This window comes from Camelina sativa, chromosome 15, assembly GCF_030686135.1.
Source record: "Camelina sativa cultivar CO46 ecotype springtype chromosome 15, ASM3068613v1".
Taxonomy (NCBI): domain Eukaryota; kingdom Viridiplantae; phylum Streptophyta; class Magnoliopsida; order Brassicales; family Brassicaceae; genus Camelina; species Camelina sativa.
Window position 1 is genome coordinate 294192 of NC_141894.1, and position 14522 is coordinate 308713.

General features: G+C 35.6%; 4 protein-coding genes across 5 annotated transcripts; 3 read left to right on the forward strand and 1 right to left on the reverse strand.

Annotated features, from left to right (window-relative positions):
* The first annotated feature begins 90 nt into the window (after positions 1–90).
* LOC104744220 (uncharacterized) lies at positions 91–1202 on the forward strand. The gene has a single exon (XM_010465231.3). It carries the CDS (start codon positions 91–93, stop codon positions 1039–1041), a length of 951 nt encoding a protein of 316 aa, XP_010463533.1. The 3' UTR covers positions 1042–1202.
* Positions 1168–4175, reverse strand: LOC104744219 (protein NRT1/ PTR FAMILY 5.9). The gene is made up of 4 exons (XM_010465230.3): positions 3772–4175; positions 3432–3649; positions 2332–2870; positions 1168–2239 (listed from the first exon to the last, which is right to left on the reverse strand). The coding sequence occupies exons 1-4, from the start codon at positions 3824–3826 to the stop codon at positions 1345–1347; spliced, it is 1707 nt and encodes a 568-aa protein (XP_010463532.1). The 5' UTR covers positions 3827–4175; the 3' UTR covers positions 1168–1344.
* A 4784-nt stretch (positions 4176–8959) lies between these two features.
* Positions 8960–10875, forward strand: LOC104744221 (protein transport protein SEC13 homolog A). The gene is made up of 2 exons (XM_010465232.2): positions 8960–9122; positions 9732–10875. The coding sequence occupies exon 2, from the start codon at positions 9750–9752 to the stop codon at positions 10656–10658; it is 909 nt and encodes a 302-aa protein (XP_010463534.1). The 5' UTR covers positions 8960–9122; positions 9732–9749; the 3' UTR covers positions 10659–10875.
* Positions 10876–11096: 221 nt separating this feature from the next.
* Positions 11097–13954, forward strand: LOC104744223 (E2F transcription factor-like E2FF). Of its 2 annotated transcripts, none has more exons than XM_010465234.3 (11): positions 11097–11371; positions 11500–11567; positions 11683–11735; positions 11857–11934; positions 12040–12093; positions 12258–12339; positions 12574–12653; positions 12769–12841; positions 12937–12998; positions 13099–13462; positions 13625–13954. In XM_010465234.3, exons 1-11 carry the CDS (start codon positions 11274–11276, stop codon positions 13693–13695), a joined length of 1083 nt encoding a protein of 360 aa, XP_010463536.1. In that variant the 5' UTR covers positions 11097–11273; the 3' UTR covers positions 13696–13954. The 2 variants fall into 2 exon arrangements, with proteins under 2 accessions (XP_010463536.1, XP_010463537.1); XM_010465235.3 differs by having other exon boundaries at positions 12586–12653.
* Positions 13955–14522: the final 568 nt, after the last annotated feature.

Below are 14522 nucleotides of genomic sequence, written 5' to 3' on the forward strand. Positions count from 1 at the left end.
GTTATTCGGGTCGGGTCATTCCGGTTTACTTCCTAATTTCCTCGAGATCTTTGGAATTGGAAGATTGTGGGATTCTGAGAATTGGAAGTGATGGGAATATTGAGTTACGCCGTCGCCGGCGGTGGATTTGCAGTAATCGGAGCTTGGGAGTCACTCGACTCATCAAACGTGGATCCGAATCCATCTACTGATCCATCGATGGCTCAGATCAGTGGTTCGCCGCCAAAATCTGTTGGATCATCATCTTCGATCCCAGTAGCTTTGCTTTCGTCTCTGTTTATAGCCAACTCGATATTCACCTTCTTCAGCTCAATCGGATCCCACGATCGGGTCGGGTCAATGATCCAGTTACAGATCCTAGCTGTGGCAGTACTATTCCTAGTATACGCCATACTAACATATCTGGTCAACAACTCCAAAAACGCAGTCTTTGTTTCTCTACCGTCTTCGATTACGACTCTGTTGCTTCTCTTCGGCTTCGTCGAGGAGTTCTTGATGTTCTACCTGCAAAAGAAAGATGTTTCTGGAATTGAGAATCGTTATTACGATCTCATGCTCGTACCCATTGCGATCTGCGTCTTCTCCACGGTTTTTGAGCTCAAATCTGACTCCAAAACGCATCGTTTCGCTAGATTAGGTCGTGGGATCGGTCTGATTCTGCAAGGAACTTGGTTTCTGCAAATGGGTATATCGTTTTTCACCGGTTTGATTTCTAATAACTGTTCGTTTCACGGGAAGAGCAGAGGCAATTTCACGATCAAATGCGAAGGACACGGTGATTATCATCGAGCCAAAGCTATAGCAACTCTTCAGTTTAACTGTCACTTGGCTTTGATGGTGGTTTTGGCTACTGCATTGTTCTCTGTTGTTGCTAACAAGAAAGGTTATCTCCGTGAAGATCACTCGAAATATAAACCTCTTGGAGCTGAGATGGAGAATTTAAGTACTTTCACTCTCGATTCTGATGAAGAAGACGAGATTCGAGAAGAGGGACACGTTACTAAAGAAGCTGTTCTCAATGGAATCAGCTCACATGACTGAAGGTAGATACAATACAAATCAAAGTTTCAGACTTTTTCTTTTTTTCTGGTTTAGTGTTCTGTCTATTTTAGAAATGTTGTTGGTCAATGGGAGGATTAAAGATGATATGTAATCAAACACACGAGATACTAATAATGTTGAATCATTTGCATTTGATAGTAGAGAACAGTGTTCTTCCTTTTCTTCATGGTTCGCTAGTTAGTTCTAAACCTACTATACTACAGTGTAATCTATCGTGGAATCTTGTGGCAAACAGTTTATCTAAGTCTGACTGTGTCAAAGGAATCGAAGTTGGTCTTCTTTTCATTTAGGGGATTCTTTTTTTTCATCGCCTTGATCACTGCTACTCTTGAAAAACTTGCATAGAACTATGTAGACCACAAAGCTTATTGTACTTGTAAGAGCAAGTAGCCAGTAGTAATTGTCAAGCCGAGCTTTCGACATATCATCTGCAAACCAGTTTTGGCAGTCGCCTGTTGAGCTCGAGTAAGCCTCGACCACTGAGATCAGCGCGGCGCTCACAAAGCTTCCAACACCAAAAACGCTTGTGTAGAGTGCAAATCCCATTGTTCTCATTCTAACAGGAACCTCGCTGTAGAAAAACTCTTGCATACCAACGACTGTGAAAATATCCGAGATTCCCAAGAGTATATACTGAGGGAGTAGCCAGAAGATGCTCAGTGGGACGGTTTCTGGATCATAATCAGGTAAAGTCTTCATCTTTTGGCTTATGTCTAGTCTTTTCCTTTCGACTATTGCCGCAATAACAATGGCGATGATGGATAGAAACATTCCGACTCCCATTCTCTCCATCACAGAGATGCCTTTACCGTTTTTCTTGATTCTCTTGGTAATAGGTATCAAAATCTTATCGTATAGTGGCATAAGAAGGATGATGGATAACGTGATCGTGCTTTGGAGGGTTGCAGGTGGGATTCTGAAGTTGGTCCCAATGTTTCGCTTCATAGTCATACCTTGTTTGGTGAAAAAAGTTGCTGGCAGCTGAAAGATGACCGCAAACATGAGAAGCATCGTCCATATGGGCAAAAGGCGAATCACTAACTTCACATTATCAATCCCAGAGAAAACCGTTTTCAAGCTCTCCTCTTCTCCCAATCCTTTGGTGGTCGTTGAAGCAGCCTCAACGTCTTCGGTCTCAGTGCTGTCATCACAGTTACAGAGAGGCCTCTCTTGTAGCCTACATAAACAAGAACCCGTCATCATTAAGTAGGTAACAAAACGTAAAAGACTAATTAATTTCATAACATATCGTGGTTTTTTGGGACTTACTCAAGCTCCATGGCATCCAGATCTTTCTCATCTGCAAGTGTATATATGTGTTTCTTCGTCTTCACTACTCTCCCTTGAACGAATTTAAGGATCTTCTCAAAAGGTGTAGTAGTTTTTTTCATCTTCAGACCATCACCCGAAGAATAAACATAGATTCCGCAACCCGACAAGAACAACAAGATCAGTAGGAACATTGCGATACCGGGAATAGCAAAACCGAGAACCCAACCAAAAGTGTCTTGAATATAAGCCATGACTGTGACACCCATAAGGCTTCCGGTGCAGACGCCAAAGTACCACCATTGGAAAAACTGAGTCTTTCGGGTAGCTTTAGCCTCCTTTTGATCACCCGAGTAAAGCTCGGAATTCTTATCAAGGTCGTGGTCAAGCTGGTCTGCACCAAAGGCTTGAAGAGAAGGGTTTAAGACGCCTAAACCGATTGAGACAAGACATAGTGAAGAGTAGAGAAAACACGTAGAGATCGTCTTAGTAGCTGAACGTGACCCAGCAAATGCTGTCCATGTCAATCCCACTAGCCCCTTTGAAAGCAAAAACATTAATTAGATTTAAAAAAAACTTCGAAATATATAACAAAGGAAAAATTCGAATTTCCACTGAGCTAGCTTTTTCGCCAATAAGATCCGATGAGACCCATTATGTGCACTATATCAACATTATAATTAAAACTCCATTATCATCAACCCAACTTTAAAAGGGAGACATGTATAAACACCATTAGTGGTAAAAGAAAACTCTAATTCGATGATGACCCAATATCTAATTTCTAAAAACTCATTAAGATAGTCTACTTGATCGATTTCTTAATTTGGACAATGACCTAACACCTAATGTATAACTTCCTTAGATCCTCTAAACCATATTTTCTTGCGCAAGTTAATACACATAGAGACATCTATGAGAAGATCAAAATATAGTCAAATTCCTTTATTAACCAATTACGTAGAGAATCAGATTGATATTTAAACAATAACACTTTAGTGACCTCATAACTAAATAAGCTCTACCTCACCGCCTGACCGTTTTTTCTAACAGTGGAACCGAGTGTTTTAGCACTTTAGTTAACATGCCTTGATACTTACCACAAAGTAGACAGAAGAAGAAGCGAGGATAGTGAAGAATCTGTCCCAATAAGTATCAGCCAAAGGAGCAGAGAAGAGAGGCAACATAGAAGTGAAACCAGCCCAAGTGTTAACTGTTTTAGCTGCTCTTGAATTACTCATCTTCACTACATCTGTTAAATATGTCACTAAGTTTGATGCAACTCCTTTGAATGCATATCTCTCCATTCCCGCAATCACTATTCACAACAAAAGGTTTATAAGAAAGAAAAGAAAGTTCAAGCTTTAGTTTCATGAGTGAAGTTTGAATCTTTGAAAGTTGAAACAAACAAACAAAAAAGGAAAGGAGAAAATCATTTACCTATGAGAAGAGCACATGACTTGCTAAGTCCTCTTGTCTTCTGTTCTAAATCCATTAGAGACTGACTGTCTTTATGTGTTTATTGTCTGTGTGGGTAGTGTGTAGAGAGAGAGAGAGAAGGGGAGAAAAGATGTTTGGTTATTTTGTTGTTGTACATGTAAGAAGAGAGTGGAGATTTATTAAGGTGATTGTTGATGATTTGTGAGATTGATTTTCGTATTTATAAAGACTTGAAATCATACGAGTAAAAAGAAAACAAATATCATTAGCTTTGGGGTATTTGGGAACTTCCATTAATGGCAGATAGTAATTTCTATATTTGGAAATCCTATATCTTATACATAATATTAAATAGTTCTTCCCTTTTTTTGTATGTGTAGATAGGTGGATGTGTGTAATTGTGTATAGCTAAGAGTAATAAATATTTCTTCCTTTTTTTTTTGGCCATACTGCAACCAGGTTCCTTTTCAATATACCGTTACGCTAACTTTTTTTTTTTTTGTTAACACCAGAAATTTAATTTTACTTCATATAAACTGTAGCCAGTATATAATCATAACACCAAATACAATCCAAAAAATATTCCAATTTCTGAAAATTTTCATTTATATACTCGTTATACTCTTTGAAAGAAACTAATTTGTATGTGAAAACATATATACAATAAATTCCCTTCTATGTTCTAAGAAAACCCAGACCGTCTTTGGAAAGTAGTAAAAAGGAAAAAGAGAAGAAAAAAAAGTCTAGAAAATTATAAGTTTGCTGATTTGTTCTATTTATAATCAAACACTAAAAAGTCTAGAAAAAAGAGGCCGGTTGATCGATTTTACAAAATAAAATCAAATGTTACAAATACGTCGAAATAATGCAACTGCATGCAGTGTATAATCACTAAAATGGACCATCCATTAGCTTTTCTTTTTCTATCAGCTAGCTATATTGAATATATATATATAACAATAATTAAAGTTTATCTTTTTCGTTTATTTTTGGCGTATATTGATTTCTTTTTCTATATCATTATATATATATATATGTATGCATGTATTTTCTTAATATACTTGTTTGATTTTTTTTCTTCACAATATGTGAATTCAATTCGTATTAGTATTTAAGATGTTTTTTTTGGGGGGGGGGGGGTTTGTTAGAATTCCAAATCAAAAATTAGAAAAAGTCTAAAGTATAAATTAAATGATAGGGAGTAATCCATTTTAATGGCAATTAATATTGAGGTGAGAGCACATGATCACATTAATAAGATTACCAAAAAAAATACATGAAACATAAGTTAGTGGAAAATGATTTTTTCATAATTTGAATTTCTATTCTAGATAAGTTTTCTTCAAATTGCTTCCTATATAAATCCGAACAAAGTTAAGTTTCAAATTAGGTATCCCCCGAAGAAGTTACAAACAATACAAGTAATTTATGTCGTCATGTAGGTATCATGTGGCGCGTTTTGTGAATAGGCGAATACATGAACAGAACACGTGTGCTCTATAATGTGCCAAGCGTCGTATAAAACAACGGATGCAGATAACTGGTGTGGCTATCTAAGTACGGAATTATATACTAGTTAAAGAGATATGTTCTATAGTTGTGAAATTGATTGTAGAACGTTTAATTACTTGAATTACTTGACGATTTCTTAGATACCGTAATTCTTAAATTAAAAAGTGTTCCTGAAAAACAAAGATTAAAAAGTGTGCTAGTGTATTATCCTTTAACAACTTTTCGGCTTCATTGACCGCCTTTGTGGGATAATATGTCTTTTTCTTTTTTTAATTAAATAAAATCAATTTGTTTTTGTTGGAAAAAAAGAAGAAAAGAAAATGATATTTGAAACATTTCTGTCACGTATGTATGTGTAAGTAGTATACTTGAGACTTTCTTTTTTAAATTAGTAAAGAAACGCATATATATACAAACCTATGAATTAACGTTGATATATATATAGTTCCATTCATAGAGATAGGGTGGGTTTTAAGAGAGGAATGAGATCAAATTGTTAAGAGCAAAAGTGTTACCTAGACGTGCTCTCCAATGAGCCATGCTTCGAATAACTGATGCAAATATATTTGTCCACCTATCGAATTGCTTTAGTTTGGTCTTCCGTCCTCGATATCCAACGAGTTGGCAAACCAGGGACTCGTTTTCTTTTTTCCGTCATACCTCGATTGTTTGCAATATCTTTTGTTTATATTTATATTTGTTAGATTAGATCTCTGTTACTAGACACGAAGAATGATAATACAAAGAAAACAAATAAAACTCTTACAATTAATGGGAACGTAAGAAAACTATAAAGTGAGCAAAATTTTGAAAACTTAAAAGAGAGCAAAATTTTGATATATACGAATTTCTGATTTTCTTGCTTATGAAAGTAGCTATTACTCTATAAAGAGAACTTAAGTTTATAATCACAAAGAGACTTACAAATTAATAATACCTAAGATGAAATTCCCATCAACCACTATATCTATACACGATATTTCGTAGTAGAATAATAAACTATGGCAATCGTGTGGATTATAGATTTGAAGAAATAACAATCGCAAGTCGCAATAATTAAAAATGAAAACCATTATAAATTTCTAATGGTTTGGAAAAAAATAAAGCAAATTAAAAAGGATGATAAAATCAACTTTAGGTTTTTTTTTGGCTTTGGTGGGAAAGTGGTGTAGCTAGTGTACGTGAGTGTCCCAACGTCGACTTGCACCAAATCTTTTTTAAAAATAAAGAACAGCTTCCGTGCAACCAAACTCCTCTCTCTCTCTCTGAGACTCTGACTCTGATGTATATTGCCACGTGGTTCACCTCCTTTTCCACGTGGATATACTTACGTCAAATTTTTTTTTTTTTTATGAGAATGTACTTAATTACGTCATTTCCTTACCGATGCTTTAACAAAAAAAAAAAATCAGCGCCTTATTACCATGCAATTCCTTAACGTTCTTTTGATATATTAATTGATAATTTAAAATATTAAATATTTTTTTTACGTGGTCCAACTCGAACAACGCTGACCACAAATAGAAAGTGCATGAGATAAGAATGAATTATTGAATTTATAAGTTACATATACTTATATATGTATATTGAATTCATAAAATAGTTGATTGTTTCTGGTTTGGTTTTAATTATTTAGATAGAACACTGTTATAAAATTACTAACAGTATCTATTCTTATACGTTGAATGACATGTTAAATAAAGTATGAAAATAATACTGAGAACTAAAGGTTGCACTGTACGTTAAAGAACCTGAGAATAACACGTGCTTTCGTTTGCTTAACACGTGACTTGCAGGAGCTATTAAACATACACTCGTGTGTAAAGTAAATAAATATATGAATATAAACATTCGAATGTTCATGAGAAAATATTCATCACTAGTAGTTTGTAGACAACATGATTACCTACTACTGTACCAGAAAACATTATGAATTTATGATGTAGTCGTTGACAAATATATATATAGAGTTTTTCCCTGGTAACGAAAATATTGTAGACATTTTTTAGATAAACAAATATTACACATATTCTGTCCATAAAATAGTAACATACTGTATAATTCTTAGTAACTTAGTAGATAGAAGATCATCTATTTCTCAAACAAAATAAAATCATATGATTACATTAATTAGCTTTCTATAATATACCGGCCATGTTGTTATATAACATACTGAAGTAACGTCACTGACATGATAGTATATTTGTATAGAGATGAAATTTGCATATAACACAAGTAACATTTATTTTTCTATTTCTTAAAAAAAAAAAATTTGGGTCAACAAATAATTTAGACTATACCTGCATGCACTATATATGTAGTGTCCTGTGTACCCCACGCTATGGTGGTTTAGTGAGATGGAAATCATTTTGGTCTACAAAGGAGAAAAGGAACAGATAACACTGTCTAGTGTCTTCTACATGGGGAAAAAAATATTATTTCATTTTCATTTATGAAACTTTTCTAAGCGAAGTTTGTAAGTTGCCAATGACGATAGAATAATGCAAATATTCGCAGCTACAAAAAAAAACATCAATCCATGAATGTTTTTCCTTTCATATCATCAACGAAATAAGATAGCGACACCTCTGCACGTAGTTTTTGTTTTCGTTAAATTTTGCATCAAATTATTTGTTATTTGTAATCTCATGCAACCAACTCTTGATCGATTGTTTACACACAAACAAAAAAACTCTCGATCGATTTATTACGTTTTCTGAACATTTTGTTAAAATTTTACATATGCCAACTAGCATAATGCATTATATTATATATGTATATTGAAAAATGAAAATGTAAGGTATATATATACACACATATATATATATATATGTTTATTTATTAAGATCTTAATTAATTACGAAATTGAAAGCCAGTAAAGTTCCTGAATACATAACAACGTAATCTTTCTCGTGCCTGATCCTTATCTATACGTGGTACGTAAACTCGCAACTAACGAACACATGTTTGTTCGACACCTACATATGAATACTTACAAAGTTGCATTTGTTTAATATATTAGTCATGTGATAAAACACTTACCCAATCTATCTGTGTGTTGATCTGGTGCTAAAAGGATTAATTAACTATGATATATTATTGACATAAAATATGTTAATGCTTAGTTATTCACGAACATTTGAAGATTAGAGTACTAATTAATGTTATGGTGCCTTTCTACACGACATAAATTATAGGCTCCAAGTAAGTATTTAAAATGACCAAAATATTACTTTTTAAAAAGTTATACTTTTGTTATCTTTTTTTCTACAATATCATTTTGACTCTTATATTAGTATTATAAGTTAATGTTTGGTTTAAATCTGACATTTTAAACTTGTGCTACCTTTCTATACAACTCCAGTCTCCAGATAAAGTTATTTAAAACATTTTTCAAAACATCATCACCTTTCTTGGTCTTTTTAGCAAATGATCAATGTCGACATACGCACCGCTTACCATCTCTAATCTATCGATATGTTTGGTATGAATTGTGTTTCTCCCCAGAGGAAGCTTAATTATGCTGTTTTCTCCATGAATCAAATTGAAGGCCCAATACCATATATACGATGGCCCATAATTACTGTATTCTCTCACTAATCTCTTCATCGACCAATTAACAGGCTTTCAAGGTCAATTAAGTAAATTGTTGATAAGTAAGTAGGGGCACTGTTGTCATTCCCAGAAGCAGGGGTAGAATCGGTAATAAGGAAGACACAACACAACACAAGCTCGCCCCTCTTTCGGTTTCTCTCTCTCTCTCGCTCGCTCGCTCTCCAGCAGTAGCAGATCTGGGTTTTGTAGACTTCAAAGGAAGAAGATAACTCCGTTACCACCAGGTTCGTATCTCCTTCTTCTCCGTTGTTTTTTTCTGGGTTCCTAGCTCAGTTCATATGAATGGAATTGTACATCTGTGGGGGAAAAAGTTAACAATTATTAGGAGGATCTACGATTTCGAATTCTCTTTTTGATCTTGTCAATTTTTTTTTACTTGGGGCTCCTGCGATGCTTTTCAGAACTACTTATGTTACGATCTAAGCGCTGTGATGTTGAGTGGTCTATAGTGATTTTGTTGAATAAACGCTTATAATTGAAGTCTGTCTGAGTATAGATCGAATCATGCGTTTTTGCTCTGTCTCCTTTTTTGATTGTTCACATATATATCATCCATGTGCTTACATGTCTTGGTTGTGATAATTTGCTAGTTGTTCTGCTTAGTAATCAATCAAACATACTCATGGTTGATGGATTGCATTGCATAGTTTCGTTTCTATCGTCTCCTAATTGAAATTTATAGGTCCTTCTCCTGTTGTACTCTGGTTGGTTAGTGGCTCAAAGCTGTGTAATGAACCCGTTGTCTTTCTCTTTTTATAAAATTCGAATCATAGTTTAAGATGTTTTAGTGAACCTTACCATGTTGTTGGTTGTTTTTGTCCATACGGAAACAGTGAAAGCATTCAGGAAATATGCCTCCCCAGAAGATTGAAACTGGTCATAACGACACTGTCCATGATGTGGTCATGGATTACTATGGAAAACGAGTGGCTACTGCCTCATCTGACTGCACTATCAAGATTACCGGAGTAAACAACAGCAGTGGATCACATCCTCTTGCTACCTTAACCGGTCACCGTGGTCCTGTCTGGCAAGTCGCTTGGGCTCATCCAAAGTTTGGTTCGCTCCTCGCTTCATGTTCCTACGATGGGCAAATCATACTATGGAAAGAAGGTGACCAGAACCAATGGACACAAGCTCATGTCTTCACTGACCACAAAGTATCAGTCAACTCTATCGCTTGGGCTCCTCATGATCTTGGACTCTCCTTAGCTTGTGGAGCATCCGATGGAAACATATCCGTTTTCTCAGCTAGAGCTGATGGCGGTTGGGACACAACAAAGATAGACCAAGCACACCCGGTTGGAGTCACTTCAGTCTCATGGGCACCAGCCACAGAACCAGGCGCACTCGTTAGCTCAGGTATGCTCGAGCCGGTTTACAAACTAGCATCAGGTGGGTGTGACAGCACCGTGAAAGTGTGGAAATTCTCAAACGGGTCATGGAAAATGGACTGTTTCCCTGCTCTTAGCAAACACACAGATTGGGTGCGTGACGTGGCATGGGCACCGAACCTAGGACTCCCAAAATCAACGATAGCAAGTGGTTCAGAAGATGGGAAAGTGATCATATGGACAACAGGGAAAGAAGGGGAGCAATGGGAAGGCAAAGTATTGAAAGATTTCGAGACGACAGTGTGGAGGGTGTCGTGGTCGTTGACGGGTAACTTGTTGGCGGTTTCGTATGGGAACAATAACGTAACAGTGTGGAAAGAGGCTGTTGATGGAGAGTGGGAAGAAGTGACTTCCGTTGAGCCATAATAGATTGATTGGGTTGTGTATTGTTTGTAACTTTTGCTTTTGTGGTGGTGGTAATATCAAAATGTGGGGGGGGGGGGGGGGGGGGGGGGGGTTTCTTCTGTATACATTTTTCTAGGGACCAGACCAGTTTCTCTCTCTATACGTTATCTCTCATGAATATGTGTACTATTTTTATCAGACTCTTAACGGTTTCAAAAAGAAATGTATCTTTGTATAATCGTATAACCCAATGCGATTTTGTATCAAAAAAAAATTATTAAAAAATGATTTGCGAAATTTTTGCCGCTGGCGCTTAAAAACAAAGATGATTTCGACTATACAAGAACAAAATGACATAATGACCCTTTGGCATCAGCGTTTATAGCGTGAGGAGCGAGGGTAATTTCGTCAGTGAAAGATAAAAGAATAAAGTAAAGGCGATGAACTGAAGAAGCGCCTAGATTCATAATTCGAAAATCTAAAATCTTCCCCCCGCTTTTGCCCAAAAAGGTTTTATTTATTTATTTTCCGAAGTCACGCTAAAGAGCTCTGTGGAAAGAAATAAAAATAAATATACCCAGAATTTTTCATCTCTCTGTCTCTATTTTTTTTTTTTGTTCCTCAAGAGAAGAGAAGATGTCATCATCATATGCGATGGTTTCTCAAGATGCGGAATCGCTCGCTCTGCAAACTTATAGCCGCAAGGAGAAATCCCTTGGGCTTCTCGTCTCCAAGTACTACTCCCTCTCTCTCTCTCTCTCTCTCTCTTTCTCGAGATTCACACCTTAGATTTATTTTTATTTTGGTTGGATTTTTTGTTTTATGTGTGTAATTGATGATGTTTTTTTTGTGTATGATTCAGTTTTCTGAGACTGTATAACCGAGACGATGCAGATCTGATTGGTCTCGATCACGCCGCTGGCAAATTAGGTGATTCAAGTTTTTATATAAGCTCAAATCTAAGAAGCGTATTCTTTAGATTTCCAAGACTAAGAATTATAATTTAGGGTTTTATAACGGAGAGAAAATCATATAATTTTTGCAGGAGTTGAACGCCGCCGTATATATGATGTCGTCAATATTTTGGAGAGCATTGGGGTTTGTTTGTTTCTGTTGAATTTTGTTTTTTTTTTTTTTTTTTTTTGTTTCTGGGTTAATTTAGCTTAGCTCATTTCACCCTTTAGCTGATTCGAATTTGTGGTCTTACATACTCACTCAGATTGTTGCAAGAAAAGGGAAGAATATGTATTCCTGGAAAGGTTTTGGAGAGGTTCCTCGCTCTCTAGATAAACTCAAGGTACTTGATTTTAATTGAATCTTGTTTGGTCTCTATTTCTGCTTCTTTTGAATAAATCCCGAGAATGGTTCTGAAACTAGTCTTGGTTTCTTGTTTTGTTTACAGGAAGAGGGAATGAGAGAGAAGCTTTGTATCTCAAGTTCCAACAACTCTGACAAGGTTTTTATATATGAACATATTCATATTCTTTCTTGCTGTTTTTTTTTTTGGCAAAGATTTCTTCATGCTCATCTTTAGAAGAATGTTACCTGTGTGGTTCTTTAGAAGAATGTCATGCTCATCTTGTCTCTTTAGTTCTGATCCAACGTGATTTTCTGTAACAGGTTTTAGATGATGTTGAAAGAGAAGAATCTTCTTTCAGCTTAACACCTGATGATCAAGAAACCTCATCATCCTCTAAAATCGGTATTCTTCTCTTTTCTACTGCTTTGTCATGCTCGAGTATTATCAATATGCATCTTCTTTCTAGCAGATATAACTGCATGTCTTGTACTTGCTAATCACTATTGGGATTTCAGTCCTGAACTTGATTCTGAATAATTTGCAAATAAAGTCTCCCTGTTACAAAAGTGCTACTTGATAAATCAAAATTTCCAGGCTAAGATTTTTTTCTTGGAGCTAACTTTATGAAAAATTTAGTGTCATTTGCAGACCAAAAGAAGGAGAAATCTCTATGGCTTCTCTCGCAGAACTTTGTGAAGATGTTTCTTTGTTCTGATGTAAGTTAATGAATAATTTGATTTGATTTGTTATCTCTCATTTGGCTTCTTACACAAAATATTCAAATCCCTTTTTATAAACAACTCACACTTCTGTCTGCTGCCTTCTCTTCAGGATGATCTTATCACACTTGATAGTGCTGCAAAAGCCTTGCTGAGCGACTCTCAAGATCCAGTCCATATGAGAAGTAAATCTCTTGTTTCTGTTTTAGATCTTTTTCTGATCTCTATTATCACATACATAGAGTCATTAACCAACCAAATTTCTGAAACTGATTAACAGCTAAAGTTAGACGACTTTATGACATTGCAAATGTGTTTTCCTCGATGAATTTAATTGAGAAGGTAAGATAGCTTTATTCCTAAGACCATACATTAACTTTGAACTTACAAAAATTTCCAATATTTCATCTTTTACTTTTTTTTTTGTATGCTTTTTCTACAGACTCAAATACCAGAGACTAAGAAACCAGCATATAGGTGGTTGGGCTCAGAAAGCATAGCTGAGACAGGAACAAGCTTATTCAATTCCGATGAACCGAAGAAACGGGTATTTGGTACAGAGATCACAAACTTGAGAGCAAAAAGAAACAAAACAGACTGTTCATCAAACGGCAAGCAAATTGGATATAAGAAACATGACGATGAAAACACAGAGCAGGAATCGAAACCAGCTGCAAGTAAGTATGTGTTTGGCCCATCCTTCCCAACAGGAGCTGCATCTAAGAAGAACGAAAATGTAAGAAAGGGAAGGTTACAAGAGATCGAGAGCCTTGCTTCAACCTACAAACCACAGTATTGTAATAAAGGTAACAACCAAACTCAAATCGTTACAGAAGCATGTTAATAATAATAAACCTGCATTCTTGATTCCATTTGGCTTCTGTGAGATCAAAATTCATGGGGTCTGTTCATATGTGAAATTCAAAACATAACTGAGTTTTGGTTTTGATAAATGTCGTTTGAAACAGAAATAACTAGTCTTCTTGGACATTTCACGGAGACATGGAAGAGATGGTATGCAGAGCTTGATCGGAAGTAAATAACATTACTGAGGTAGATGTTTCGTCTGGGGGTACATGAGAGAGAGAGAGAGAGCACATAACTCTATTGAACATAGCTTTAGTCTTTTTTGCCTTTAGATCAATGGAAGAAAACAAACAGTATTAGTAAGGAACAAAGTATTGTTACTGTTAATAAAGAAAGTCACATCCCCTGTATGTATTTTTTACCGAGCGACTTTGGTCTAGTTGACAGTTCCCATCCGGATTCCAATTCCTATTCTCTCCTTAACTTTTTAATATTCCCTCTCATATTTGGTTTGGTTTGGTATCATTATAATTTTCAATGTCAGCATGTTCTGATTTTTGTTCGTTATGCCACAAATTAACTATGCAAGCGATTGGTTTTAATCTTGAAAAAGCTCGAATTTTGCGTTCATTCTCCTGCCGAGGATGCTGATCTTTCTGAACAACAACGGCGAGAACGCCAACGCCAACGCCGTCAGCAACCCCTTCTTTCAGTTTCCTCTTCTTCCAGTTCCATTCCACCATGTGCATTCTTGTTATAGTTGTATATCACTGCTTCTATCTCTGATTTTGTAGTAACAACTTACTGGAATTCTATTTGCTTGAGGTTTGTTTAGTAGTTCGGAAATGAATGTCATATCGCATTAAAATACATTTTTCATATATTATAATATACTGGCTCCAAATGTAAATCTTGTATGCATTTTTGAAAAGTTAATTATTTATTTCGTTATACTAGTGAATGATTTCTTATTATTCAAATTGGAGATGATTTATTTTACAAAAAAAAAAAAAAAATGGAGATGATTTTTCCTTGTTGGCGAATGATTTTTTTCCTATA

Bases quoted from the DNA above. Each gene is read 5' to 3' on its own strand.
- LOC104744220 (XM_010465231.3), top strand. From the start codon at position 91: ATGGGAATATTGAGTTACGCCGTCGCCGGCGGTGGATTTGCAGTAATC.
- LOC104744219 (XM_010465230.3), bottom strand. From the start codon at position 3,826: ATGGATTTAGAACAGAAGACAAGAGGACTTAGCAAGTCATGTGCTCTT. The intron at 2,871-3,431 runs GTAAGTATCAAG...TTGCTTTCAAAG, and splicing joins CTTCTTCTGTCTACTTTGTG to GGGCTAGTGGGATTGACATG. The intron at 2,240-2,331 runs GTAAGTCCCAAA...TTGTTTATGTAG, and splicing joins CTGGATGCCATGGAGCTTGA to GCTACAAGAGAGGCCTCTCT.
- LOC104744221 (XM_010465232.2), top strand. From the start codon at position 9,750: ATGCCTCCCCAGAAGATTGAAACTGGTCATAACGACACTGTCCATGAT.
- LOC104744223 (XM_010465234.3), top strand. From the start codon at position 11,274: ATGTCATCATCATATGCGATGGTTTCTCAAGATGCGGAATCGCTCGCT. The intron at 11,736-11,856 runs GTTTGTTTGTTT...ATACTCACTCAG, and splicing joins ATATTTTGGAGAGCATTGGG to ATTGTTGCAAGAAAAGGGAA. The intron at 12,094-12,257 runs GTTTTTATATAT...TTTCTGTAACAG, and splicing joins GTTCCAACAACTCTGACAAG to GTTTTAGATGATGTTGAAAG.